At 55.7% G+C, this 27,365-nt stretch overlaps 8 protein-coding genes across 9 annotated transcripts in view; 5 read left to right on the top strand and 3 right to left on the bottom strand.

The window, feature by feature from the left end:
* The window catches only part of PV07_11851 (uncharacterized protein), a gene marked incomplete at its 3' end in the record, with an annotated part of 3,375 nt that extends 826 nt beyond the window's left edge, over window positions 1–2,549 (bottom strand). The window contains exons 1-2 of the mRNA XM_016399325.1: window positions 1,108–2,549; window positions 26–1,050 (exon numbers count right to left, since the gene is read on the bottom strand). Coding sequence (XP_016243887.1) covers window positions 26–1,050; window positions 1,108–2,399 — 2,317 coding nt within the window. The 5' untranslated portion in view covers window positions 2,400–2,549. The remainder of the gene's footprint in view (window positions 1–25; window positions 1,051–1,107) is intronic.
* A 607-nt stretch (window positions 2,550–3,156) lies between these two features.
* Window positions 3,157–5,352, top strand: PV07_11850 (uncharacterized protein). The gene is made up of 2 exons (XM_016399324.1): window positions 3,157–3,567; window positions 3,659–5,352. The coding sequence occupies exons 1-2, from the start codon at window positions 3,186–3,188 to the stop codon at window positions 5,290–5,292; spliced, it is 2,016 nt and encodes a 671-aa protein (XP_016243886.1). The 5' UTR covers window positions 3,157–3,185; the 3' UTR covers window positions 5,293–5,352.
* A 4-nt stretch (window positions 5,353–5,356) lies between these two features.
* PV07_11849 (uncharacterized protein) lies at window positions 5,357–6,485 on the top strand. Its single transcript, XM_016399323.1, has 3 exons — window positions 5,357–5,756; window positions 5,828–6,111; window positions 6,171–6,485. Exons 1-3 carry the CDS (start codon window positions 5,671–5,673, stop codon window positions 6,377–6,379), a joined length of 579 nt encoding a protein of 192 aa, XP_016243885.1. The 5' UTR covers window positions 5,357–5,670; the 3' UTR covers window positions 6,380–6,485.
* PV07_11848 (uncharacterized protein) lies at window positions 6,388–8,330 on the bottom strand. Its single transcript, XM_016399322.1, has one exon. It carries the CDS (start codon window positions 8,047–8,049, stop codon window positions 6,427–6,429), a length of 1,623 nt encoding a protein of 540 aa, XP_016243884.1. The 5' UTR covers window positions 8,050–8,330; the 3' UTR covers window positions 6,388–6,426.
* Window positions 8,331–8,441: 111 nt separating this feature from the next.
* Window positions 8,442–9,865, top strand: PV07_11847 (the record flags this gene model as incomplete). Of its 2 annotated transcripts, none has more annotated exons than XM_016399320.1 (2): window positions 8,442–8,715; window positions 8,913–9,865. In XM_016399320.1, exons 1-2 carry the CDS (start codon window positions 8,626–8,628, stop codon window positions 9,801–9,803), a joined length of 981 nt encoding a protein of 326 aa, XP_016243882.1. In that variant the 5' UTR covers window positions 8,442–8,625. The 2 variants fall into 2 exon arrangements, with proteins under 2 accessions (XP_016243882.1, XP_016243883.1); XM_016399321.1 differs by lacking the exon at window positions 8,442–8,715 and adding an exon at window positions 8,803–8,826 and having other exon boundaries at window positions 8,913–9,803.
* A 3,243-nt stretch (window positions 9,866–13,108) lies between these two features.
* PV07_11846 (uncharacterized protein) lies at window positions 13,109–14,619 on the bottom strand. Its single transcript, XM_016399319.1, has one exon. The coding sequence runs from the start codon at window positions 14,553–14,555 to the stop codon at window positions 13,221–13,223; it is 1,335 nt and encodes a 444-aa protein (XP_016243881.1). The 5' UTR covers window positions 14,556–14,619; the 3' UTR covers window positions 13,109–13,220.
* A 559-nt stretch (window positions 14,620–15,178) lies between these two features.
* Window positions 15,179–15,848, top strand: PV07_11845 (uncharacterized protein). The gene is made up of 3 exons (XM_016399318.1): window positions 15,179–15,332; window positions 15,438–15,487; window positions 15,574–15,848. The coding sequence occupies exons 1-3, from the start codon at window positions 15,203–15,205 to the stop codon at window positions 15,742–15,744; spliced, it is 351 nt and encodes a 116-aa protein (XP_016243880.1). The 5' UTR covers window positions 15,179–15,202; the 3' UTR covers window positions 15,745–15,848.
* A 4,345-nt stretch (window positions 15,849–20,193) lies between these two features.
* Window positions 20,194–22,954, top strand: PV07_11844 (uncharacterized protein). The gene is made up of 8 exons (XM_016399317.1): window positions 20,194–20,450; window positions 20,507–20,651; window positions 20,765–20,846; window positions 20,903–21,020; window positions 21,097–21,748; window positions 21,827–22,009; window positions 22,085–22,316; window positions 22,466–22,954. The coding sequence occupies exons 1-8, from the start codon at window positions 20,429–20,431 to the stop codon at window positions 22,685–22,687; spliced, it is 1,656 nt and encodes a 551-aa protein (XP_016243879.1). The 5' UTR covers window positions 20,194–20,428; the 3' UTR covers window positions 22,688–22,954.
* Window positions 22,955–27,365: the final 4,411 nt, after the last annotated feature.

Raw genomic sequence — 27,365 nt, 5'->3', positions numbered from 1 at the left:
ACTGATGCCGCCTGTAGTGCGTTACCATATACGCCGCCTTGTGCGTTGACATCGGCACCCTTATTCAGTAGTATCTGCACTACCTTCTCGTGGCCACCATCTGATGCCGCCTGTAGTGCGTTACCATACTCGCCGCCTTGTGCGTTGATATCGGCACCCTTGTCCAGTAGTATCTGCACTACCTTCTCGTGGCCACCCTTTGATGCCGCCTGTAGTGCGTTGCCATACTCGCCGCCTTGTGCGTTGACATCTGCTGCTGACATGGATAGAATAAATATCAACACTTCGTCTTGGCCAAGAAGAGAAGCATAGTATGTTGCCGAAGGATAATCTTTAGCGACTGTGGAGTAATCCACGTCAGTTGACCATTGTCGATCTGGATTGTGTAGCCGGAGCCAACGCTCTTTCGCACAGCGCGTCGTCAACAAAGTGCCAACCATCGCTGATAATTGTCGGGCATATTGGCCGTCAGCTTGGCGATAATGGTGGTGCCAATGCTCTGCAGCATATCTTGCAAAGGCATACTGTCTTAAGAGATCTGGGCTCAAAACCTGTTGCAGAAATTCATTATATTGGAGATATAGTAGACAGGTCTTGCTGATCCGCCCATGCTGCAATAGGCCGGACAAAGCGAAGTCGGCCGCTGGACCATTTCGAATGCGATCAGATAGCAGGTATTCCTGGACCGAAAAATGTTCAATCCGGAGTATCTGGACACCATCTGTACGAAGACTGGTATCAATGAGACCAGGGCAGATTCGAAGGACGTCGTCTACGCCGCCAGTAAATTTGCTCGTGGGGTCATAACACCCGAGGTCGTCAGTATCAACAGCAAGAGCCTCGGCAACCTCGTCGACTGACAATGGTCGCGATGCACAACATAGGAGCGACAGGATCTGCCGCGCCTCTTCTCGTGACTCGATGCTGCAAAGAATTCGTTCGTATGTCTTGTCGAGGGACTGTGGTAGTGTGCGAAGACATTTCTCGAGATGTTTCTCGCTGTGGAGACACTGCCGTAGCGGCCGAAGCTGGCATTCGACCCAACGAAATCTAGGCATTGATTAGCTCTTAACAAGGGAAATAAACCGATAATAGTAAATCACTAACACTCCACCTGCGTGCTGGGTTAGATAGTTCTTAATCTTCTCCCGATGGTCACCCCAGCACCGAAGCTGATGATCATGATCGACTTGAAATGCCACAAACCGCGAGATATCTTGCTGAACGCTGTCGTTCTTCAACGTGATATGCTCGACGCCTTGCTGGAGTGTCGGAAATTGCAGATGGTATCGAATGTCAGGAACGTCTCGACTGGTGACTAACAAGTGCAAGCCTGGCAGCTGCCATTGTCGTAGGGTATTGATTGCCGATAGAAGTTCACTTCGTGAGATTTCTTCAGGACTCTCGTCCAACGCATCGAGCAAAATGTAGATGTGGCGGCACCGAGCAACGGCTTGTCGTAGATATTCAAGTAAGACATGAACCGGTGGAGTACCATAATTATATGAAGCTTTCAGCTGGGTCATGTCTGATTCCAGACCGGGAACCTGCCCACAGAGCTGGAGTAGCAATGCTCGCAGCATCGCAGATGCATCTTGTTTTGACTCGTCTCGAAAGTCAAAGAAGAAGAAGGCGACTGCAATGTCGACGGATGGTTGACGGCGGCGAAAGGCGTGCTGGATCGCCGTCGAGCACAGCACGGACTTTCCACAGCCCGCGAAGCCATACAGCCACAAAAAAGAATTGTCCTGCTGTAGCCATGTGGTATAGGCTGGACCTTGGACCAACCACTGCCCAGTGCTCACGTGTCGTTTGGCAACTGCGATATTGAAGTTGATGGTTGCGTCGGGTGCCTTCAACCACCGCCACAGATCGACACTGACACTTCGTGCCTGTATGTCCTTGACGACAGCGTTGACCTCCTCGATGTCGTCCTGTGTATTCTGATGCTCTTTCAGCTGAAGCGCCTGTAGTGCGATCGACAAGTTTCCGCGAAACTCGCTCACATTGTCGCTGAGCTCTCCTAAAGTGCTCCTCTTGAATGGATATGCCGCCCGTCGCCCAACCACTATTGCCTTCTTTCTCCAATTGTCCGTAGGCTCATTTTTGAATTTATCAACCTCATTCTGTAACCCGTTTATAGCGTCCTCACTGTGGGTGATAGACTTTTCGATACTTTGTATGATTGGCTGCTCGTTGGGCCGCCAGGTGCGGGTGCGCACAATCTCGTCGATAATTTGGACGGATTCGAGAAGGCTGCCGAGTTGGTCTGCGATTTTGGCGAGATCCTGATGTTGATCTCGGCACGCGGTGTAGTACTTGTGGAGGTACTCTGTACTCTGTAAGCCGAGAGACAGTAAGCCAGCCACGCTAGCGGCAACGGATAATGGGTCGCTCATGACGTTGTCCTTAAAGTTTGCTCGCTGGCTGCGAGGTGTGAGGTTGTTGCAAGAAATTGGCACGGAACGCCTCGTTAAGAAGGATTACGGCTAGGTCAACAAGACGAACAGAATTGTCGCTCTGTCTATCTCGGAAAAGGCAGATCGAGCATGATCAGGCTACGGCGCAGCGTGTTTAAAAGCGAAGGAGAGGGAGGGGAGGGAAAGCGGGCAGCCAGCTCGTCCTAGCGAGTAGGCACAGTGAGTAGGCATAGTGAGTAGGCGAAGCTCGCTTAATCCCGAGCTTCAAACGAATCTGCCAGCGCACGTTTTTCAGCACCTCTCGAATTCATCCTGAGCAATGAACCGGGCTGTGTGGAGGGATCTTTTGTCCCCTCTGTCTCTGGAGCGATCTCTGGTCACGGCGTGGTTTGCCGCCTTTTCTCTTCGTTCCTGAAGTGATGTAGCTTCGCAGACGATCCCACGCGGCTGGGAAATGTTGATGCTAGTAGTTCTGTGGCGTCCCCGCCCTTTGGCCAAACCAAAGGACCAACAAAAGGCAACCACTATGGAATGTGGCTGAGTCCAGACCACCAGATGACTAGACCATGCTGGCTTCTGCAGGGCAGGCTAGAGCTGAAGTCTGAATGGGCTCGACCAACCGGTTGGCACGGTCCCAGATTCACAACTTCTTCAAGACGCAACGCATATAATCTATGTAACACAATCTGGGTCCCGCAATGTCGTCGAAACTGAACTCTTTGGAACACGTCGGTAGCGGAGGAAAGGCCGCTCTGCACTGTACAGATGGCAAGCAAGGCCTACCCGTCCAGAGATATCTATGAGCAATGTCCCATTGGAGCAGACCAGTTTCGCGTCCTCCGCCTGGATACGCCGTGGGATGGGGTCGTCTCGGATGAACCTATGCAGGCGACTTTGGAAGTCGCTTCTTTCAAGGACCCGCCGTGCTATTCGACGCTTTCATATGCTTGGGGAAATCAAGCTGAAAATGCCACCATCATGATTGCCGGCAAGGCCTTTGAGGCCTCCGCGACCGTGGACGACGCCCTTCGCAAGGTTCGGCGTCTTACTCGAAATGACGGCAAAACGGGGGACGGAAGGCCTCGTATCTGGATTGACCAAATCTGCATCAACCAATCCGACATTTCCGAGCGAAATTGTCAGGTATGTAAGTAGGCCTTTGCGACTTAGACATGTTCTTCGCCTGGGGAAAAGGGGACCAGAGAGGAATCCTGCCAATGCTAACAGTTCGGAGGTAGCGCGCATGCAAGATATATACAAAAGCGGCCGTGAGTGTTTCGTGTACTTGGGCAAAGGCAGCGAAGGGGAGGACGATGTCCATCTCCTCAAGGAGTGGGTGCGGTCGTGCAGAGCCAAAACGACTCCCATCACGCTCTTCTTCGAAGTCGTCAGGAGTGGCGGCCATTCCGAAATCCTGCCCGGGGAGCGTAACCCCTGGCGCTCGTGCTTGAACTATATCATGCAGCAGCTCTACTTTACCAGACTGTGGGTCCTGCAAGAGATACACTTTAGCCGGAAGGTGACCTGTCTGATTGGCAAAGACACTCTGGACTGGAAGACCGTTGCCGCATTGGCACTGGAAATCCCTCAGAACAAGCTCATGGCATCCAACGCGGCTTCCAAGGCACTGCACACCAATCCAGACAACGTACCTGATCTGAGCCCCTGGAGAAGTGCCTCCCAAGGGCCAAGTGAGTCTTCGATCAGGAAGGCCCAAGCCTTGGACAGGTTCTCGAACTTTGTCAGCCTGCTCGACGACCTGGGGAAGCCGGAGATGTCGTCCTTGCTCGATCTCCTCAATCGATCGCGCTCGCTGAACACCACCGATCCGAGGGACAAGATTTTCGCCCTACTCAATCTTGCCGGAGATCGGTACCTCTATCCTGCTCCCGATTACTCTGCCAGCGTGGACGGCGTCTATAATCGTTATGCATCATCCTTTGCCGAAGAAGGCCATGGCAACCGAATGTTACCATATGCGGGCGTCCAGATTTCTCCCTCGCCTTGGCCGAGCTGGGTGCCGAGATGGATTGATCGAGCTCACGAGTTCACCTTCGAGTGTCGGACGGAGTTTCGAGCGGGCGGCAAATCCTTGAAGTCCTCTCAGAGCTCGGTCTCCGGCACGTTGAGGGTCAAAGCCTTCCACCTCGACACCCTGGCTGCAGTCTCAGGCCCCAAGCCGTGCACCGGCAGTCTGGTTCGTGACCTTGCCGATTTTGTCATCGCAGCCGAGTCGGTCGTCCCTGAGAGGTGGCGGCGCGCGACCAAAGACCCTCGGAGACGCCTTGTGAGCCTTCTATTGTGCGACCCATTGGACCATGGGCCACGGGATTTCAAAATTGAGGAGTTCGAAGACGAGGCCATGCTGAGCATCAACTACAGCCCCACCTTTCAGTCCTTGCTAGCCAACAACAGCTTCGTCCAGTCGAGTCTCAGCCACGCGGCCGCCAACGGATGGAGCCTGAAGTCCCAGGCGAAGCAACTCCTGCCTGTCGTCGCCGAGAATCTGGTGGGCGCAGAACGCTGGTCGCGAATGCAGGCAAGTGTGCTCGGTGTCTCACCGTTTGAGGAATATGTACGCGAAAAGCTGCACCTGTATTTCAACCATCGAGGCTGGTCCTTCATCGACTTTCTGAAGCAATCTCCCCTTCAGATCTTCGCCACGCAAAGAGGGCGGATGGGGTTCGCCTCCAGTGCGTGTCGCCAGGGTGATCGCGTTGTGATTCTCAAGGGTGCGCGGGCGCCGTTCATATTTCGCAAGTGTGGCAGCAACGAATACCAAAATCTGGGTGAGGCTTATGTGCAAGGAGTCATGAAGGGAGAGGTGTTTGAGGACTATGAGGTTGCATGGGGTGTCAAGTATGTCGTTTAGAGCCATATACATGGGGGGTGATATGTAGGGTTAATATCCCGACGTGCAGAAAGAGACGCGGTGCCGCATTGGGACTGACCGCAGGGACTTCGCCGCCGTGGAGATTGCGGGGAACTTTGGTTTCAATCCCAGTTTCTGCCTTTCTGAGAGGCCGGCCATGACATCCTTCCTGCTCGCAGCACACAGGCTCGAGCATATCGTCATGAGGCACGCATGGCAATCATGAATTGCGCAACAAGCCGTGCAGTCTTACGTCACTGCGTGCTGCAGCGACACCCAGCGATGGCATATGACAAGCTCGACCATGACACGCTCTCCCCCATGCGGGAAGCTCCATTATGAAGAGCACACAGTCCCAATAAATGCACGTTGCTGACAATGGTCAAAGTCGCAGAGAACCGTGTCATTGACCTCGACCTCCTCCCAGGTGATCCAAAGGCCGACAGGCTCTCGCAGCAAACCAAGTGAGTTGAGGGTGACGCCCGAGAGACTCCTTTACCTGCGGTTGGCTGATAAGTCCCTCGTCATTTCACAGAGCTGCTATCGCAGGCAAGGTCCCCCAAGACGAAGCTCAAGGAGTCTCCTCCAATACCCAAAGCGCCGTTGCAGCCCTCGGAGGCACAGTGGGAGGAGGGGTAAAAGGCCTGGTCGACACCGTGGGCAACACCGTTGGATCTCTCGGTGAAGGCCTGGTCGGAACCGTCCAGGGCGTGGGCGACGGACTAGGCAGCACTGTACAATTCGCTGGCGGCGCTGTCGGTGCTGGGGCCGGCAAACTAGGCGAGATGTTCTCGGGCGGCAATAAACAGGGCGGTCAAGGTGAGATGAACACCCCAAGTCCGCGTGAAAAAGAGAAGGAAAGATGCTGATTGCACCAGATGCCAAGGAGGCCCAGAAGGAGAGATTGCAAGACGCTACAGACAAGACCAAGGAGATTGGCGGCGATGTAGAAAGATCGGTCGAGGAGCATAGCAAGCAAGCAACCACTGCCGCCAGAGAGAGCGGCGAAGGCACCAAGGATGCCGTTGCGGGACTGGCAGAAAACAGTAAAGAGAAGGTCGCGGGAGTGTCTTCTTCGTCGTCGTGAAGAATGACTGCAGTGCCGATGCTACCATGTAACGCTGATGTCTGTCTTTATTGAGCTATGTACACCTGTTGTCCATTGAACCAGGTCTGGAGAACCTTTGCCTGCAGCAAAGTCGCTGCGGACCATTCCATGTCCAAGACCACAAAGTCAGCCTTCATGCCGACCTCCAACCTCCCCGTGATCCTGTCCATGAAGCAGCTGTATGCCGCACCCTGCGTGGCCGCCGAGAAGGCGTCCAGCAGAGGCAACGCAAAGTGCTCGTTGACGACCTCCTGCGATTCCGGCTCCCTTGCTGATCTCCTGGTTGTGGCCACGTACAGATTCGGCAGAGGCAGGTTCGGAGCTGTAGGGGCGTCTGTGCCCAGCGCGAGACTCACGCCCTCGTCGAGGAATTCTCGGTACGCGAAGGCACGACCTCGCCGCTGCTCTCCCAGCAACTTAGTCCACTGCCGTAGTATGGCCGGGTCGGCGTGCACTGCTTGGATCGACGCGGTGATGCCAGCCTCGCTCAGCCGTTTGGCGTCCCCTGGGGATGTCAGCTCCAGGTGCTCGATGCGATGGCGCCGCCCACTGGAAGCAACGGTCTCCAGCGCGTCGATGGCCATCTTGATTGTCGCGTCGCCAATGGCGTGCAATGCGCACTGCAGCCCCGCGGCATCGGCTCGTTCGACGACGCTCTTGAGCATGGCTGGATCCCACAGCGGATCGCACGAGACTCCATTTGACGAGTATGGTTCGAGCAAGGCCGCCGTGCACGCGTCAATCACTCCGTCGCCAATGACTTTGATCCCCGCGATCCGGAAATTCGGGGATGTCTGCAGGTTGTATTGCTTCCACAGCTCAATGGCGCGATCAACCTGGCGGAAGTTCTCCTCCTTGGTCTTGGACGGATAGATCAGCCAGTGGGCCGCCACGCGGATGGTCAGCTCCTCCGTAGATCTCAGCTGAAGCAGGGCTTCCCATGCGTTTTCGTCCATGGCCATTTCCACCATGCCCGTATACCCCGAAGAGTTGTACGTCGTGATTGCCTGGCGGATCGCCGAGAGCTTTTCTTCCATCGACGCCACTTTGGCGAGATGCGGCCATACAATCGTGATGGCGGCGGCCTCGCTCAGCAAGCCGGTGGCATTCCCCTGCTCGTCCCGTTTGATCTCTCCACCGGGCGGATCTGGCATGTCTTGCACACCCATCTCCTGCAATGCCGCGGTGTTGCACCACGTGGAATGCAAATCTTTCGAGTCGATGAAGATGGGCCGGTCCAGCTCGTCAAGCCCATCCAGGTCCTTTGCTAATGCTTTCCCACCGGTCATGAAATGCATCCAGCCACGACACAGAATGCGGCGTTTCGACGGATCCGCTCTGGCGGCGTCTTTGATCGTGGACTGGATGTCCGCCAGCGTCCGACAATGCTCCAGGCTTATCTTCTGCAGCGACGTCCCGAACATCAGGAGATGCATATGGCCGTCGATAAAGCCTGGTGCCAGGGTATGTTTGTTGTCGAGGTCGACCACTTTGGCCCCTCCACCGGTTGCTGCTTGCACGTCGGCATCGGAACCGTCGCCCACATATTCGATCAGGTCGTCATTGATGATCATGCATGAATGCTTTCCGTACGACGAGGCGTCCTGCGAGCCAGTGAAGACCCTGGCATTCCGGAAGACGGTGCGCATCGCCGCTGAGTCGCCGTCCCAGGGGAGGCCAACCACCTATCACGAGGCTCGGCGAGGCTCCCGGCTGTCAGGGGCCAAGCAAGCACCTGAAAATTCTTGATCCGGGACGAAGTTCGAGCTCAAAACCAGTCTTTCAGAGGGTAAAAGTGCAATAAGCAGGATATCGATACTATTGCTCAGACTTTTAGATCCATCGTCACGAGGAAACCAGATCCTTAAAAGTCACAAACCTCAGCCACTGTGCACCAGGACGTGTTCGTCAAACGAAGAACCACGCAAAGATTCCGTCCAGACATGGAGGGGTCGATCTTGTCGGCAGCTCTTCGGAAGGGCATCCACTTAAACGAACAGCCCCCCTCGAGTTTCTTCCCTGCGGATAAATCTGGCTAAATGCTGTCAACACTAATCCGCATCGGTCTGGGGGATCCCAGCAATGGAGCCGTGTAAAAGGGCAGATATAAGAACGATCCCAGAACAGAGGAAGAGCTTCTTTTTTTGGATTTGGTTGTACATCAAAAAAGGCGAGCGAGACGATACCAGTAGCGTCAAACAAGGGAGAGAAGAGATACCACAGACATGGCGCCGCAACCACTCGTCACGCATATATACACGGCCGATCCGTCCGCGCATGTCTTCGAGGGCAAGATCTACGTTTATCCATCTCATGTAAGTCGTCACAGGAGCAAGGAGCACGAAATGCATCGTCCGGAGTGGACGACGAAAGAGAGACACATCCTCGTCGAACTTGGCGACGGCATGGTCGTCTCACAACAGCGGGTATTGGCCGTGCACGCCGATGACCGGCAAAGTCGTTCTCTCTGCCCCTCTACCTCATCACTAATGACATTCTGTTCCCCCAATAGGACCGCGAAACAGACATCCAATTCAACGACAACGGCGACCAGTACGACATGGCCGACTACCACGTGCTGTCGCTCGCCGAAGTGGGCGGGCCCGTGACGGACCACGGCGTGGCGCTCAAGGCCGAGGACATCCCCTGGGTGTCCAAGCAGCTGTGGGCGCCGGACGCAGCGACCAAGGACGGCAAGTACTACCTGTACTTCCCCGCGCGGGACAAGGAGGGCATCTTCCGCATCGGCGTGGCGGTGAGCGACTCGCCCGCGGGGCCCTTCACGCCGGACGCGGAGCCCATCCGGGGCAGCTACAGCATCGACCCGGCCAGCTTCGTCGACGACGACGGGCAGGCGTACCTGTACTTCGGCGGCATCTGGGGCGGCCAGCTGCAGTGCTGGTCGGCCGAGGGCCACTTCGACGCCGCCATGTCCGGGCCGCAGGAGCCCACGGGCCCCGGTGTGCCAGCGCTGCTGCCGCGCGCGGCCAAGCTCAGCGCGGACATGCGCCACTTCGCGGCGCCGGTGCAGCAGCTCGAGATCCGTGACCCGGCCACGGGCGCGCTGTTGGCCGCCGACGACCACGCCCGCCGCTTCTTCGAGGCCGCCTGGATGCACAAGCACCGCGGCCGCTACTACCTCAGCTACTCGACCGGCGACACGCACTACCTAGTCTACGCGGTCGGCGACCACCCGCTCGGCCCCTTCACCTACGCGGGCCGCATCCTCGAGCCCGTCCTGGGCTGGACCACGCACCACAGCATCGTCGAGTTTCAAGGCCGGTGGTACCTCTTCTACCACGACTGCGAGCTCAGCGGGGGCGTCGACCACCTCCGCAGCGTCAAGATGCGCGAGATCGTCTACGATGACCAGGGCAGGATTTCGCTGGCGGAGAAGCAGTAGGACAAAGTCGGCAGGGTGAGCAGTGAGAGAAAGTCGGAAGGGGTGGAGCAGGGATATAGGAGGTGAGGTGTTGTGGGAGGGGACGGGGCGGGAGACTCGGTGCCCGGGGAGGAGCGAGGGAGAATGGATAAATGAACAAAAGCAGAGATGGTTGGGGTGAATTCATGTCTGTATGTATGTATGAGAAACAAGAATCTCGGGCCCCCAAAAGTAATGGGCCGTGAGATACCGTTCCAAGGGGTATATCGCCTCTTTTCTATTCCTTCCATTCCTAAAAAACGTGTCCAGTCTCCTTCTCCCACGAGGTTCGTACCCAATGCCTCTTGTGCTCAGCCAGTGGAGAGGATATATACCGCTAACAACAAAAACCCGCCGTCTTTTATCCTTCACTATCTATCTCACAGAGCCCCTATCCACTAGATCTAACCCCGTGTCGGACCCTCACCCTCCACCTCATCAGCACGATATGGCGCTAGGACATCAATGACACAGCTCAATCCACTTCTCGACCACGCTCTCCATGTCCACCGCCACGCCCCACTGCGCGATGAGGCAGCGGAACAGCTTCTCCATCGAGTTCAGCTCGTACAGCAGGTTGCGCGAGGTCGCGTTCGCTCTCTGCAGGCTCTCGCCACGGATGTAGCGCGCCGTGTCGGACGCCATCGCGCTGCCGCTACCGCCGCCCGGCAAGTCGGGGATGTTGAGAATGGTGGCGGTATACAGCGACGAGGAGGATGACAAGGACGTCGATGGCGCAGGGGAGGAAGGAGGGGGCAGATATGAGGACGCCGATGTCGTTGAGGACGATGGCGGCTCGCAGCCTCGGCCTCCACTGGGATGCTCGGACAAGAGAACGTCCTGCCAGACGACGGTCGAAGGGATCTTCAGCGCTGGTTGGCCACCCAGTGCGAACACCGAGTACACCGTCGCGGCGGCGAACAGGGAGCTGGGCATGTTGATGGCGTGCGCGCGACCGCGGGGGAGCTGCTCGATGATCTCCTGGATCGCCATCGCGTGGAGCAGGGCGCTGCGCGCCGCGGGAGTGATCGCCCAGGCGGCCAGGTCGATGTTGGATTTCGGTCCGTGGCCGTTGCGCCAGATGTGCTGCGTGATGGCGTACTTGGCGCACAGGTTGCGGCACAGCAGGGACGAGTCGACGTTCGTGTCAAGGCATATGGAGTGCCAGCGCAGGAGGGTCTCGAATCGGTCCGCCGACGACAGCGTCGGGTTCAGCCTGATGCTCTCGTAGACCTGGTTCAGCGCGGCGCGAACCTCGCCGCGGGTGGGGACCCCGACGGCCGTGCCTTCGTCCGAGTCGTCGTCGGAGATCAGGGACTGCAGGCCCTCCAGGATGACTTTGTAGGAGAAGGCCGACAGTGTCGTGTCCAGCCAGCTTGACTCGTCCATCGGGTGGAAGAGGCGGCGGAGGATGCTGCGAAAGGACGGGGCCTGGAACGACGCCGACGCCTGCATGTACGAGATCCATTCGTCGGCCGTCGAGGCCTCGAACGCCGCCTCGTCGCTGGGCAGCGTGAGCTGGTTCGTGGCGTGGCGCACCGAGGTCGGTTCCCCGGACATCTGCGAGATGAGCCCGTCGAGCATGTAGTGTGCCAGCAGGGCGCGCTGCTGGATCTCTCGAGCCACCCACAGCCTCCACTGATACTCCTTCTCCGACTCGGCCGCATCCGGGGACGGGACTGACTCGAGAGGGTAGGGTTCACTGTCCAGCATCCCGCAGCGTCGCGCCCAGACAAACCCCAGAGAATGGAATGCCTGGCTCGTAGATCGGATCGCGCGATTCTTCGACAACGCACCGTAGACCTGGCTCAAGACTCCCGTGACTACCAGCTGGACGCCTTCGCAGGCGTCGTAGGGCCCTCGGTGAGTGATCAGACTCTGCCATGATGTTGCGATGGCCGTGTGGGCCAGATGCCACAGCGCTTCACCCTTTGCTACCGCATCCTTGGGTCCCAGATACAGCGAGCCAATGGCAATGGCATTGAGAAGCAGCGGATGGGCACAGTCGCGGAAGACGAAAGTGGCTCTATGGAGGACAGGGAAGGTGGGGATGAACTTGACAAAGAACATGTGCAGGCATTCGTCGAGGAAGACGGATGTGATGGAGTTGGATCTTGCCGCCGCCGTGATGCTGGACGACTGTACATGGTTGAGTGGGTGACATCTACTGCCAGAGGGTGTTCAACTTACGACATTGGAGACCATCTTACTGACATCTTGGACTGCTTGGTGGTTTCCTCCAGAAGGTATAGCTCCGATCGAAGGAGGTCGCTCGTCGAAGGAGCTGGGCGTCTCGAAGGGTAGATCGGCTGTGGACGGCGTGGCAGAGAACGGAAGCGTCCCCAGGGGGATTTGCCACTGGTTGGAGGCGTCACTGGACATAAGTGTCTGCAGCAGGTCTTCAGAGTCCGGCCAGATGAGCTCAAAGTCCAGGTCGCCCGCCGCCGGTTGTGGGACTCCCGCTGCGAGGGAGGTGGGAGGAAAGCCCAGCACATCGGGTACCACACCAGGAAAGCCTTCGGTCAAGTCACCGTTCCTCAGGCTCTCGGGAGTGATGGGCTTGTCGATGGATTCCGTGGGTGAGGAGGCATCTTCTGGGTTCCGGCGACGGTGTAGTTTCTCATGGCGGGCGAGTGAATCTTGTCGACTGAAGGATCGCTTGCATTCTTTGCACTGGTACGGTTTGGCGCCCGTGTCTGCGAGTCACCGGCCAGTTAGTTGTCAGCCTTTCTCGCCGAATTGTAGTTCACCTACGACTTCGTTCGTGTCTCTATCGATGGTCAGTGATCTGGCTCGCTCGGACAACTCTGAGGCGCCCAACTTACCCTCAGGTGTTCGCCTTTGGTGAAACCCTTGTGACAGAATTTGCACTGCAGAACAACTCGGCCTGAACTTGTCGACAGCATCCTTCTCTTCTGGCTCACTATGACTCGGTGGTACAGTGACGGTGGGTAGGAAAGGAGATCGAGAGAGGGATTGTGTGGGGATATTGAGGAGAGGCGGCGTGGAGTTTGGTCTTCAAGTATGTCTGCGGCGGGCGGCAATTTGTAACATGGTGAGGAACAGCTCCGTGGCCCTTCCTCCTCCCGCCTTCTGGAGTCCGGACGATAGGGCACGAATTTCTCCGCCGAATTCTCCCTGGTTCGTGGGGATCGACAGCGGTTAGAACAAAGGGTCCGGGGATGGAGGAGACTTGGTTAGGGCAGGATCATCAGGATCACTGGGATCTGCGGATGAGCCATACCTGACGCAGCGGATCGAGTGGGAAGAAACACGAAATGGCCACGGGGGTCGTTATGCTATCATTTACACATCGAAAGTGATCTTGGAGGTTTATCACGCCAAAGGGAGGGCTTCAGCTTCTTCTTGCAGCCTCGTCTGTGCAACTCCCTTGTCCGTCTACGCGCCGTTCATCTCAGCCTTGCACAACTCCTCTGCCACCTTCATACAGTCAAACCCATAAACCATCTTCTGAACATCAGCGTCGGCCCATTTGTCCGGCACGGGTCCCTTCCCTGCCTTGAGCGCTGCAAACTGCTTGTCTCGCTCCTCTTTCGCTGCCCCATCGCCCAGATGCAGGGCCCGTCCGCTGGCTGCGGCTAGCTCAACCAGTGTCTCGGCACGCTCTTTACGCACTTTTTCATACAGCTTGAGGGCCTTGTTGATGTCTGCAGGAGTAGCGCCGGACGGGAGGTGGGAAAGGACCACGCCGAGAACCGCGGCGTCTTCAATGGCCTGTGCAGCTCCCTGCGCAAGGTGCGGTAAAGTTGGGTGGCACGCGTCACCCACCAACGCCATGGACCCCATGACCCACGTCGGGAGAGGCGCATGTACTCTTAGTTTCCATTCGCATACTTCTCCTTCGGGTACCAGGTCCAGCATTCGATGGATCATGGGACAAAAATCTCCAAAGACCTCCAGCATCGCTTTCTTGGAACCCTTGGTCGTGTAAGTGGCCGAGGGCGCAGCGGCGAAGTTGACATCGGGCTGTGTTGTCGAGATATTGTATATTTGCTTTCTGGATACGGGGTATGCGATGATATGTCTCTTCTCGCCGATCCAGCGTATCACTTTATCGGCATCGATGAGGGCCACCAAGTCCGGATCGGACGCCATCTGTTCTCGACTGAGCATGATTCGATAGGCAGCCTGACCGGTGTCCTTGATATCGGCGTCGATGTTTAGCTCCTTGAGCATGGCGACACGCGTGTTTGATTTGACGCCGTCTGCCCCGAGTAAAATATCGCATTGCACCTCGTACGGCTCTCCGCCCTTGCGGGGGATGGCGGTAAAACTTGGTTTGGGCTCAAACTTGAAATCCTCACATGTGGTCGCGAAGTTGAACTTAATGCTGGACGACTCTCGTTTGCAGCCGTTGTAGAGCTCGCCTGCAAGGGTGGACCGATGGCCGACCGTGTGCGGGAAGCCATACGTCTCGCGGATGTACTTCAAGTCCACATGCCCGAGCTCGGAATCGGTTGCTCCTTGTCGGATGCTCGTCTCGTTCAAAACCACAGCCTCCTTCGCAATCTCGTCCCATACCCCCAGTCGGTCAAGAACACGGGCCATGTTGGGGGCCATTTGGATGCCGGCGCCGACAAAGCCCAGATTCGAAGCCATTTCATACACCGTTATGTCCTTGAAGCCGGCACGGGCAAGCGCAAGCGCACAGGTCAAGCCGCCCATGCCAGCGCCGATGACGCATATCTTTAGTGATTGGATGTCGGAATGCATGTTGAGATTCTGCCTGGTGAGACTGGTATTTCCCTGCAACTCGCCTTTAGTCTTTCTTGCTCTTTATATCTTTTCTCCTCGCTCGGGTATATTGCGGCAGGTCTAGAGTGGATTACCCCTCGAGACGGAAGTAGATGCAGGACCTCATTCGGCGGGAAAAGACAAACCCGGCCCAACGACGAAGAGTGTGGAGATCGGGAAGACTTATAGCACCTCTGCAAGAATTGCCTGAGAATTGCCGACAAGCTATGCCGTCCCAGGCTGGATGGTAAGGCAAAAGAAGTTGGACGAGGACATGGACACCAAGTGAGGGCGCAGGATGACGAACGATCCCCACGCAGAGGAAAGAAGAGGGGACGAAGCACAATGTGGAGATCCCCACGCGCCGAAATTTCAATTGCCGAGCGGGACAGCCGACTTTGCCCGTGCGGCCAGAGACATCGGCGGGAGATGCCGTATGGCTCCAATGGGTTCTGGTTTTATATCTTTCGCAAACTGAGATAAACATTTCAGAAGAGGATTGTCTGTGCGCACGAGGCAGTTGAGAGAGTCGTTGCAATAAAAGCTAGTATTGTATATAAGAAACCAGGCAAGGGCATTTACACCGCGTCAGCCTCGTCAGCCTCGTCCCAAAACCCGCAACAAATATGTCCCCAAAAGGCCCCTACAGGCTTGTGACAGTGAACACTGCCCCTGAGCGGGCAAAGAGGCTGATTGGTCGTGTGACGGAAGAGCTCAAAGATCAGTACACGATACAACATCTGGCAAACTGCGAAAGTAAGACCCTACCCTGACTAGCACGATTTCCGCGGTGGACTGGATGAAGTTGGATGATCCGGTAACCATGAGTAAAAACCAATTAGCTGATATGTGACGCGACAGGTATTGACGAAGTCGAAGGGAAAGTGAAGGAGATCCAACCAGACCTACTTGTATGTCCTGTTTCGCCTCCTCCAATGAGCAAATCTAAGCTCATGACCTTCTCGAGCGGCTTAGCTCAACTGACAATCCCAAACAGTTCTGTGCCTCGATGTGGACGCCCGAGGAAAGTACCAGGATCCAGCAGATAGCCAGGAGCATCGTGCCGGACATCAAGACTCACGCAATCCCAGAAGGACTGCAGGTACAAAAAGGCCCGGATGCCGTCGTCGAGTACCTGAAGGAGCAGATTCCAAACATTCTGGGCTGAAGGGCAGTCTGGTAGAACGACATGAATGCCTTGGAGAGAAGACCCCTAGCCAATAGACTTACTGATATTAGCGCCATAGAAGAAGAAGAGATTGGTATTCTGTGAAATATAGAAATAGACTTGGACATGCATGTACCATCCATTGCTCGGTCTCATCCCAGCCACCGTGGACGCCTTTGACCACGCTGCAGACTGGGCTTAACTTTGCTTGGTACCACGGCGTCCACCGCAGCTGGTGGACAAATGGAGTGACCATCAAAGGCACGGTAAGCACCCCTTGCATTCATTACAAAATCAGTGTGCCTGCCGAGTTGCGTTGACGTCCACCAGTTCAGTCATCCTGCAATTTGTGGGAATGGAGGGAAAGAACAAAGGATCAACGCTTGGTCTAAGCACGACAGAGGCTCGTCGGTCTTCGGCCTCTCCAAACGACCACCATCACCACCAGGCGTGGAAAACTACAGCTCGAAAATGGCCGGGTGCTTCGCTATGAGGCGGACAAATGTGATTGCAGTCATGTCTGGCGAATCCTTGAGGGCCCGGCCATGGACACGACTAACTCCAGAACCCACACAACATCCAACTTCACCTAATGGCATGCCTCTCTAAAAATGCCCGCTCATGAGGCTGAGCTTGTGGCGGTAGGCCCAGACTCCTCGAAGCTAGCGGCACGAGGTGCAGGTCTCGCGCTCGCAGAATGGGAGCACACACTCTCAACTCTCCCGGGACTTTGATACCGTACCACTTGGAGTGCATCTAATGATGTGAAAACTCCTTGCCGCCTGCTTCCACGAACAGGCAAAAGTATCGTTCCTTGACCCCCATGCTCGCTAAGAACACTCACGTCCTTACAAGGCAGACTTCGACACGCCGTGTTCGGCTTCAACGCTCAGGCTATTTGCTCAGGGAGTTCTCTCCCTGTTTCCAAACTATCCCGCAAATTGGCTTCAGAGACGTGCTCCCTAAATGGTGTCTGGCTTTGGTGAGGGAAAGCTGACAAGCGAGAGACAATGGTACGAATTCTACAAAAATGGTGTGGCTGCTGGCTGCATCGATCCCTGCCGCGGCTTTTCCGATCCCTTTCCTCACATTTGCCAACATAAGCCATGAAGGTTCAATCTCGAAGATTCTGGATGAATGGTCTCTTGTGATTTGGGATGCAGGCTGCTAATTTGGTTTCCGCCAGTCTTCCATTTTCTTGGCTTCAGGAGACTTGCGTCTCTCCGATCTTCAATACTCCTCCCTAACACGAAGCTGTCGAATACCGGGCCCAGACCGACTTGATCAACCTACGGCGGGAATGGGGGAAAAGTTTCTTTGTCTACATCTTCGGCAAACGGGTTGTGTCGGAAGAATCGACTGCTGCTCCTGCAACGACATACGAAGTGACGGTTGTCTCTTGATCGATGTCTTGTCACAATTTTGTTCCAGTTGTAAAAGACATTGGAGATCCCGGCCAGTCAACGCGTCTCCTCCGATTTGGAATCTCAAAGGATGCAGTCGTTTGGAGAGGACTGGGTGCTCAAATTTGCCGCCCTTGTGAAGATCCCCGGCTGGAAGAACTCGCTATTGCAGACTGGGTGAAGCCACATTCTGCAAGGTGTCGAACTCACTGGCAAGGAAAGCCAGGCCAGCACTGTCTAGCTCTTGGGAGATAGGGCTTGTACCACCCGAGGACCATCAATATCCACCTGGAACCGCTCATCCTTCCACGCTGCGGCCGAAGACAAACCCCTCCCTCATGATCGTCAGCGGTGCAAAGATCCCAAGGATATATACAGGAAACTACTATCTCAACCGGTCTCTCCATGGCCAACGCTCGCCGTTCAGGATTGATGTTTACAAACCGGCATGGCTACGCATGCTTCGCCTGCTACCAAAAGCATAAGCACCATCTCTCCCGACCTTCGCGTGTGGCAGGCCGTCACCATCAACTCCATCTCCTTGTGCCGCATCTCATAATACCACCTCGTTGAGGTCCAGGCGGGTTTGGGACTGGACGTTGATGTTCGGTGTGGGAGGGCTAACGACGACAGTATTCTGAAACTCGGACTGCTCTGCCACTTATGGGTGGCGGCTCTCATAAAGTCTGCACGCGCTACGTCGAGCTGGGAAGCCGACAGATGAGACTGTGCGCTTGGGTGAGCGGCAGGTTATCTTGATGTTGGAGCTTTGAGGGACGGTCGCGAGCATCTGAGCAGATTTTGACAATTGTTCGTCGTTGGAGCTATGATGAAGACACTCGCGATCACACAGATTGGTCAACGACGGATGAGCATGATGGAGAAGAATCAGCGGACCTGGAAATACCAATGATACAATACCTGAGAAGTCGACCTATCTTTCATCCTCCCAAAGCAATTCTACGCACTCTGTGTCGGCCAAAAGTCTCAACTCGTTGCGCCGCCATCAAAGAATGGGTTGACAAGCAGCTCCATTCCTTCTCTTTCAATGCTTGACCTGGGCCGTTTGGGCAGGAGTTTGAGAGTTATGCTGTGGTATTGAGGGCATTGGAAGCGACAGAGGCACTGCTTGGTTGTTTGAAGGCATCCAAACGAGATAGCGATCAGTTGCGCCAGGTATGGTGACCCAGAGGGCGAACATTTTGGAAGCGCTCGCTGATCGTAGGAGGTCCAAAGGTCGTACGCAGCTCGAGCACGGTCTTCTTTCGGCGGATTCATTTGGAGAGGTGGTTTCACAAAGACACCCACATGCTTCTCGGCATAGCTTGGGCTAGAAACAGCATATCGTAATCACAAATGACACTGGGCCAAGAGAGGCGGCAATGGGACGCGTATCTTTGATTCACGCCATGCAGCCTTATTGGCATAGACGGCTTCCTGCACTGGCACGTTGTGACGGACCAAATCTATTTTCCTGTGCATGGCTGAGCACTCCACCTTATCCGCGGTGACGTTCTAGATCGTCGGCAATGACAGATGCCTATACCTGTAAGTAAGGGGGCACAAGAGAAGTCATCGAAAGACCAGAACGGTCCGCGGATCTCAGACCTCTAAGCGGATCCGCGCCTAAATGTTTTGTGTTTCTTTTTTCTGACTGGACTTCCTCCGAGATAGCACAAGGCACAGGGGAAACTAGGTCGTCACTAGTGTATCAGCCCTTTTTTATCTCGGTACTTGCTGAAGTACCGGGCCGGGAATCGCTTGGTATGCTTTGGGTTATATACCAAATCGGCGCAGCTATGATGAACTGCCGGGCTGTCTCACAAGCAGTGTAGTCGGTGACCCTCGGATAGAGAACCCTCAGCTTTTGGGTCTGATTCAGGCAAGAGGGGGGTGAGAGCCGAGAATACGAAGGTTCGCTGGGGACGTGGTCGTGTGGTCGGCGTCGGCAACTCTCATCGTCGCTAAGGGGAGAGCCTCGCAGCCTCCAGTTGGTCCCCTCGGGCCTCAGCAGCCCTTGGAATCAACACCATATTCGCTCTTGAGTGGTCACAAGGGCGCCGGGGAGAATGCCCACCGGTGGTGGTGTCGCCAGATTCGACGGCTTTCTCTCGCCTTTTTTTTCCCCTTTACACGTGTCGACTACAGGCCACTAGGGAGATGCGAGGCTGCCCCGGGAATGCGGTAGGGGCTCCAAAATTCGGGGTAAAGGAGTGGGAAATAGCCATAGTCCACTCCCCTCCAGGAGAGCCTATTGTGAGTGGCCAAGGGGGAGAGAAAGGGCTTCAAGAGAGAAAAAAACACCCACATGGGCACTTTCGTCCTCCTCGTCGCGGTCGAGTGCGGGACCCCGGATTCACCAACCCCACATGCGGTCCTCGTTGTATGGAACTTGAGAGCTGCACCTGTGGCGGTGGCTGGTCGTCGTCTCCCTTCTGCTCCTATTTCCCGGTCATCAATCAGGAAAGATGCAGCTCATACATCGGATGCTCGAATCTCTCTCTGTCAGAAGACATCATCGGCATTTGATCTTTGGATCCTTGCTTTCATAAGACCCCAAATTAGGGGGTGCTGCTGCCGGATGCAAAGCTTCTTACCCAAAAGGAATTCGGCAGATCCCTAATGAAATGAACGATCCATGGGGGAGGGAGTCATCAAGCACCTCGCTAGCACCACTAGAACAGGGCTTCAAGGGGGATGGACCTGAGGGCATGGCATGGCCGCATGGGCGATGACCCGCCAGCTTCCTCTAGCCCAACTATTCTGTTCTGGAGCAAAGGTTCGAGCAACGGCAGTTGTACTTCGTCGCGCACCATGGCGTCGCGATTGGTCTGTCTTCCCCCATGGCAGCGGTGTCCACAACATGGGCCCCCCTGGCACGCCCGGGCAACAAACTGGGCGACTCTGGGCGAACTGGGGCAATTCCGTCGACCGCCCTCCCCTGCCCCATGGGGCGAGATCATTGGAGAAACCTGCATCTCTGGACGCCCACGCGAACGAGCGGAAGCTTCGAGCTGCTTTTTTCCTTGCATCCTTCCTTATGCACGAGGTCGAAATAAATTCGCCAACGAGGCAGGTCTCGAGGAGGGGCTTTGGGACTTGTGGATAAGTAGACGTGTCAGGCCACTACATCCAACGTCTTCTCGACTCTCTCTTTCTCTTCTCTCTTCCCCGACGATAGCAGCCCCAGTCTTCGAAGGCTAGAACCCGGCTCCAAACAAGACAAATAACAAATCATCAATACTGGTTCAACTTCTGTGGGTTGTCGCAGCCCTGCAAAAATGGGTCTTGGAGTCCAGGAAGGTAAGGACACCCCGAAAGTATTCCTCCCTCATCGGCGGAAAACTGACGGCCAGTAGACAGGAAACTGGACCACGTCCCCGGGACGGTCCTGCTGAACGATGAAGCCGCCCACTCAGAAGCCATCACCTCGGGGCTCAAGCACGGAAAGGGTCGCGATGCTCATATCGTGCTGTCGCCGCAGCCCAGCGAGGACCCCAACGAGTAAGTTGTATCTTGAACCTTGGGAGGGAGGGATTGCGTCCGTCCTCTTTCACGAGCAATATCGGGTGTTGTTCCTTTGAATCCAGGGTGCAGGCTAATTGGTATACGTATAGTCCCTTGAACTGGCCACTATTGAAGAAGGAAATCATCATCGCCATCCTCTGCCTCGGTTCGATGCTTAACGCCGGCACCAATGTAAGCGAACAGCGAGCGATGTGGCGGTGAAGCAGTGTTTCTGAACGTTATGCTAGGGTCCTTTCCTCAACGCGTCCTATTTCGAAATGTCCCAGCAGCTGAACACGGATATCACGACTGTTGTCTTGGTCTCTGGATACAATCTTTTGGCTGCGGGATGTATTGGACCATTCGGTACTTACCCTCCTACCATGTTCTCCCTTTTGCTTTGGGTGGTAATATCGACTAACTCACTGCGCGTCTCGTCTAGTCTCTGCTTTCAGTCGCAAATACGGCAAAAGACCAGTCTTCCTTGTGTCTACGCTCTTCGACATCGTCGGGACGGCCATCGGCGAGGCCAGAATCTCCTACAAATATCTCCTGGCCGCCCGCATCGTCCAAGGGTTTTCGACATCGGCCTTTGAATCCCTCATTGTGGCGACTGTCGGCGACATGTACTTTGTGCACCAGCGAGGTCTGCGTATCTCCATCATCAACTTCATCCTCAATTCCGCGTCCAGTCTGGCATCCGTCATCTGCGGAGTGGTGTTCCAGAAGCTCGGCTGGCTGTGGCTGTTCCACATGTTCCAGATTTTCCTCGTGGTGCAATTCGTGCTCATGTTCCTCTTCTGTCCCGAGACGACGTATATCCGTGACATGCGCTACAACACCGACACCGCGGTGGACGAGAAGCTCCAGGATCTGGCCGTGATCGAGGCCACGCACAAGGAGATGGTGGGCGAGCCGGGACAGGGCGACCGCACGGACATCCCCAAGAAGAAGACCTTTGTGCAAGAGCTGGCCGTCTGGACGGGCGTCTACTCCCACGACAACATCCTGAAATTCCTCTTCGGGCCGTTCTTGACTCTTCTCAACCCGGCCGCCTGTTATGCCATCATTGCATCTGGCGTGCTCAACAGCTGGTAAGTCCTGGGCCGTGGAACACTTTTGAGATCGTTTCACATTCTGCCGAGTCCAAACAGTCTCTAACTGCTCGTCAGGTATGTCGGTTCTGCAATCATCTTGGCCGGCATCTTCTCTGGCCCACCGTGGAATTTCGATGCTTTGCAGATCGGCTACGTCGGATTTGGTCCCTTCATTGGAGGTTTGATTGGTTCGATCATCACCGGTGTCACGAGTGACTATGTCATCAAATACCTGGGCCGCAAGAACAAAGGTGTCTAGTAAGTGGACTTTTTGATACTTTTCCATCTCGCCGTCCAGAAGTTCAAATCGAACTGACCTTTCTGCGAATCTAGCGAACCCGAATTCCGTCTGGTGTTTATGGCTCCTGCCGGAGTCGCATGTGGCCTCGGAATGTTCCTGTTTGGGTATACTCTCGCGGTGGGTGCTGCGGCCGAGCTGTGCGCGTTCTTGCAGGGTGTCATGATGGTGGGCGTGTTGATCGGTATCTTCGCGACGCTCTCGTACGGCCTGGACTCGTTCCGAGATCAGAGCAACGAGATTTTCGTCATGAACATGCTTTTCAAGGTACGTGCTGTCCCAGTCCTTTGTCTTTCTCTTTTCCCGTCACCCCTCTTTGGCCCAGGGATCTGTGGCGTTCGCCTCATGTTGTGCGAGATTCTCGTATTACTACTTGCAACCGAGTGCCTTAAAACTAACACGTCTCTGAACTGCAGAACTTCATGTTCTACGGCCTCTCCAACTACGCCAACAACTGGGTCGCCGCCCACGGGCCCGAGCAGATCATGTACGTGTTCGGCGGCACCTCGATCTTCCTCTCCCTCTTGGCCATCCCGGTGTACATCTTCGGCAAGCGCCTGCGGAGCTGGTGGGCCAGGCACGACCTGTTCAAGATATTGAAGATGGAGACCCACGGCCCGATGAGCGAGATGGGTTAGTTTGTTTGTTGTTGAATTGGTGGGGGCACCGTGGGGGTTTAGAGAAGGGGTTGGATCGACCCGACCAAGTGACTTGGGCATTGACCGGATGAGATGTTGGGTCACCGGGTCGGGTCGAGCGAGCCCTACCTCAGCCCAGCGAGATCCGATATACCGCGCGTGCTTCTCAACAGGGGTGGACATTCAACAAAGTGTCTTCTGGGAATTACAGGGCGACATTGTCGAGACGGATGCGCTCATAATCATGTACATCACCAAGATCTAGGATCCGGGATCTGTCTAGAAATCTATCCCTGTTCGGAAACTCATCGTTGTGTGGCGTGGACTATTCCTGCCAGATTCTCCTACGTTTCCCAGTGCCTTGAACAAATCGACGCTGCTTTTCTCTCCATATATGAAACGTCAGACGACGAGACTCGCTTGAATTGCTTGCTGGGGAGGAAGAAAAGAAGGAGGTGGATGGGGAGCCGTCCGAGGCGTGGATGCTACCACGACAGAAGGTATCTTCTCGTCACTTCTCTAGACTCAAGTCTCCGCCCTGCCTTTGCGGCCATTGACACCGGTTGTCTGGGGATCGCCATGTGGTATGTGATAAGGGGATTTGTGGTTCCTCCCTGTTCGTGTCATTCAATTCAGGTTCGGCCATAGGCGCGTTGCTTCAGCTCGATGTGAGAAGTTGTCGCTCCTCCTCCCGTCATATGGGCAAAGAAGTTGTTCAATAAACTGCTGTTTGGCGACGAGCTTCCAGCGCGAAAATCCCATGGGTTTTTTGGTTTTCGGAACCGGTGCTGCAACGGTAGGTATACCTGTGGCTCGTGCGAGACCACGATCTCTCGGCGCCGTAACTTCACAAATATATACATGCAACTCTTTAGATAGGTCGAGCCAATTCAACCTCTCTTTCCTCGGATAAACCAACAACAAGCTTCCTTCCAAGCCGGCTTAGACATCGTGGATCTGGCCGCTAGTCCTTTGCTGCATGTTCGACGATTTCAATTTGCTCGCCAAAGGCACTGCCGCCGTGTCCTCCCCGCGCCTGATCCTTGCTCTGGTCCACGACGTGCTTGGAGATTTCCTTCTGCTCATCCAAGGCCCTCGCGTTGTGCCTCTCCAGCTCGGCCAGCCTGTGGCCGACGCCGGTGGTCTGGAAGCGCCTGAACTGCCACGCCTGCAGCCTGGCCTCGAACATCTCGTCGACCTCCTCGAGAGACCGGCCCTTGAGCTCCGGGGTGAAGAAGATGCCAAAGAAGCCCGACAGGTAGCCCGCGCTGGCGAAGATCCACCCGACCTTGGCGCCCAGGTTCGGGCTCGGTTTGGCGAGGAGGTACGGCGTGGTGAACGTGACCAGGAACGCGGCGAGGACGTCGTTGGCGGTGCCGAAGGCCATGATCTTTTTGCGCATCCTCACGCCGCCGATCTCGGCCCCGATCAAAAAGGCGTTGTTGCTGGCCGAGATCTTGGTGAAGAAGCCGAGAAGGATAAAGGTCGCGATGACGGTGTGCTTCTCGGCGGCGTTTTCGTGGGTCTGGGACCCGAGAGCGGCACCGATGGACAGCAGGATGCCGCACATGAATCCGCCCACGATCATTAGTGGACGACGGCCGGTGTGGTCGGTCAACAGGATTCCAGAAAGCGCTCCCACGATGGTCATGGCCTGCCCGATGGTGGCGTAGGTGAACGAAGCGTCGCCGTATCCGCTCTGCTTGTAGAACGTCGGTCCGTAGCTGTTGACGAACTGGTTCCCGTTGGTCTGTTGGAAGATGAAGAGCGACGCCACGATCCACGCGCGGCGCCCGTAATTGGCCGGGTCGCTGAAGATCTCCCACCAGGTGCCGGAATCGTGCGAGCTCCCCTGGACAATGGCGTCCTCAATGGCGTCGACCTCGGCCGCAATGTAGCCGCCGGCGACTTCCTCCTTGGTGCGGAGCTTCTCGAGGTTGCGGAGGGCGAGCTGCTTCTGGCCCTTAAGCAAGAGCCATCGCGGAGATTCGGGGGTGAACGCGATCAGCAAGAGGATGATGACGGGCGATATAAGCTGCATGCTGCAGGGGATGAGCCACCCCTTGTCAGACACCTCGTGGACGTAGGCCCGGGACATGCCAGCACCCCACAGGTTCCCCAGGGCGACGACAAAGGTGATGGAGCCGGCCAACAATCCACGGAGCGAGCTGGGAGCGATCTCGGCGCAATAGGCAGGCACTAAATTTTCCACCTTGGATATCTCAGCACCCCCTTGAAAAGACTTGAACGAGACCACAGGTCATCGACGAGGAAAGAGGAAGATAAGGGAGGACTCCTGTATGGAGACTCACCAAACCGACCGAGAGGTATGCGAAGTTGCGCCCGACAGTAAACTGTTGCCAGCCCTTGGCCGTCATCTCGATGATGAGGGCAAAAATCTGGACGAACGAGGCGATGACGAGGGAGGGTCGGTACCCGACGCGGTCGATGAGCGGCTCGATGATGAAACAGCCCACGATCTTGCCAATCCAGGGAATCGAGTTCATGATCGACTTGCGCTTCGTGGGGAGCTCATATTCGCCGCTGGCATTTTGCTCGCCGAACCGACGGAGAAAGGAGGGGAGAGCCTGGAGGGAACCAAACGAGCCGGTATCACTAGGGTCATTCTCAGGTCAACAGAGGCCTCTCGAGGCACACGGGTCGTTGACTTACATGCCAAAAAGCAGTGCACCTTGGAGGTAGACCGAGACACAAAATATCAAGTACAGGTTGAGCACTTTAAAGTGGGACAGTCGCGACGTTGGCATGGTGGACGAAGGAAGAACGGTATAGGATGCGACTGTTCAGAGTGTGGGATGCGAGAACCAGAATCTGGGGTATGGGGTATTGGGAATGGGAGAGGACATTTGGAGAGCTGTGCTCGTCGCCGAATGGTATATATGTATATGCTACACGCCTCTACCAACAAGGAGAAGGGGGAAGAGCGACAAATCGGCTCTGAAAAAGGTTAGCGATTCGCCCGATATATCGGTCGAGTCTGGGGTGCAGAGACTGCCATGCCATGCATCCATCCCCAGAGTCTAGATTTCTATCTCCCCCCTCCGACACTCGGCGGAGTCTGCTTCTCCCCAATGGTCATCCAGATCTTGGTTTGCGCAATGGGATCGCCACCCACACTGTCCTCAGGAAGATTCCCCCATGCAATTTCACCAGACACTGGCTCGCCCCACACCGTTCCCGTCTCAACGACGTACTGGTCCCACGCCTGGAGCATCTCCTTCAGCTTTTCGGGGAGTGTCTCAGCGAGGTCGTTGGTCTCTCCAGGGTCGGCCGACAGGTCAAAGAGCTCCCATCTGCCCTTGCCGAACGCGTCTTCCGGCATGTTGACAATCTTCCAGCGGCCCTTGCGCAAGGCCGCTCGTCCGAAGAGTTCCCAGCCCATGAACTCGTCGTCGCCGTGGATGCCTGACACTCCGCCCTGAGCGCCGTCCATCATGAAGGGCACCCAAGACTTTCCTCGCATGGGATAGACCTCGTGGCCCTTATACATCCCGTTCTTGCCGTGACACGCAGGATGCTGGACACCAGCCATTTCAAGAAATGTCGGCGCAATGTCCATGACGGTGGCGAAAGCAGACACCACCTTGTTCTGGGGCCACGAGGGGGGATACCTGACCACCATAGGCACTCGAATGCCGCCTTCTGTAGAGTACATCTTGTACAACCTCGATGGTGCAGTCGCCGCTTGGGCCCACCTTGGTCCGTACCAAACGAACGAATCGTGATTGCCAATGTTGTCCAGTTGGTTGTTGTAGTACCTTTTCAAGACGGCAATCAGATCTTTACCCATCAAGGGGTACGACTCAAAAACGGCTCCTTCCGCCCCGTTGTCAGACATGAAGATGACCACCGTGTCGTCGAGTTCGCCCGTGGAATCCAGGTAGTCCATAACTTGACCAATGTTTTGGTCCATATTGTCCACCATTCCAGCGAAACATTCCATCGAGCGACTCGACTTCTTTCTCTCTTCGTCGGTCATCTCCTCCCACTCCGCGGCGTAGACATGAGCAGTGTCTTCAGGGATAACGGGATGAGGCCTGACATCTTGACCGACCAATCCTAACTCCTTGAGTCGAGCTAGTCGCTTGTTTCTTAGAGCAGTAGGTCCGTCGTCATATTTACCTCGATACCGCTCTCTGTCGCTTTTGCTGCACTGCAAGGGCCAATGTGGTGCCGAGAAGGGGAGAAAAGCGAAAAAGGGCTGGGCTTTTTGCTCCGGCGTGCGTTCCTTAAAGTAATTTATGAGGTTGGAGGCGTAGTACTCTGAGGAAAAGAAGCCCGTGTCGTACTCATTTCCTTTATTCGGCTCGATGACTTTACGCTTCCCGTCCTCGGCGTACAGGACGGGGATCCGGATGAAAAAGTCCATCGGGTTCTCAAATTGAGGTTCAAAGCCAAAATGATTGGTGCAGCCTGGGAGCAGGGCAAACGAGCGGTCAAACCCCCTCTGGGAAGGGCCATTCTCCGGCTTCAGACCAAGATGCCACTTCCCAGACATGAGTGTTAGGTAGCCCGCATCGTGAAGGAGCTCCGGCAAAGCGGCAACATCGTGGTCTAGTGGCACCATTCGTCAGTGGACTCTACGTGTCTGGGGCATCCCACCTCCTCCGGGAGGAACTCACTGAGGTAGCCCTCATGACCGCGTTTGTTCCATCGC

The sequence above is a fragment of the Cladophialophora immunda genome (genome assembly GCF_000835495.1).
Source record: "Cladophialophora immunda strain CBS 83496 unplaced genomic scaffold supercont1.7, whole genome shotgun sequence".
In the NCBI taxonomy this organism is placed as follows: domain Eukaryota; kingdom Fungi; phylum Ascomycota; class Eurotiomycetes; order Chaetothyriales; family Herpotrichiellaceae; genus Cladophialophora; species Cladophialophora immunda.
Note: the sequence above shows the minus strand (reverse complement) of the source record. Positions and strands in the feature narration are given on the sequence as shown.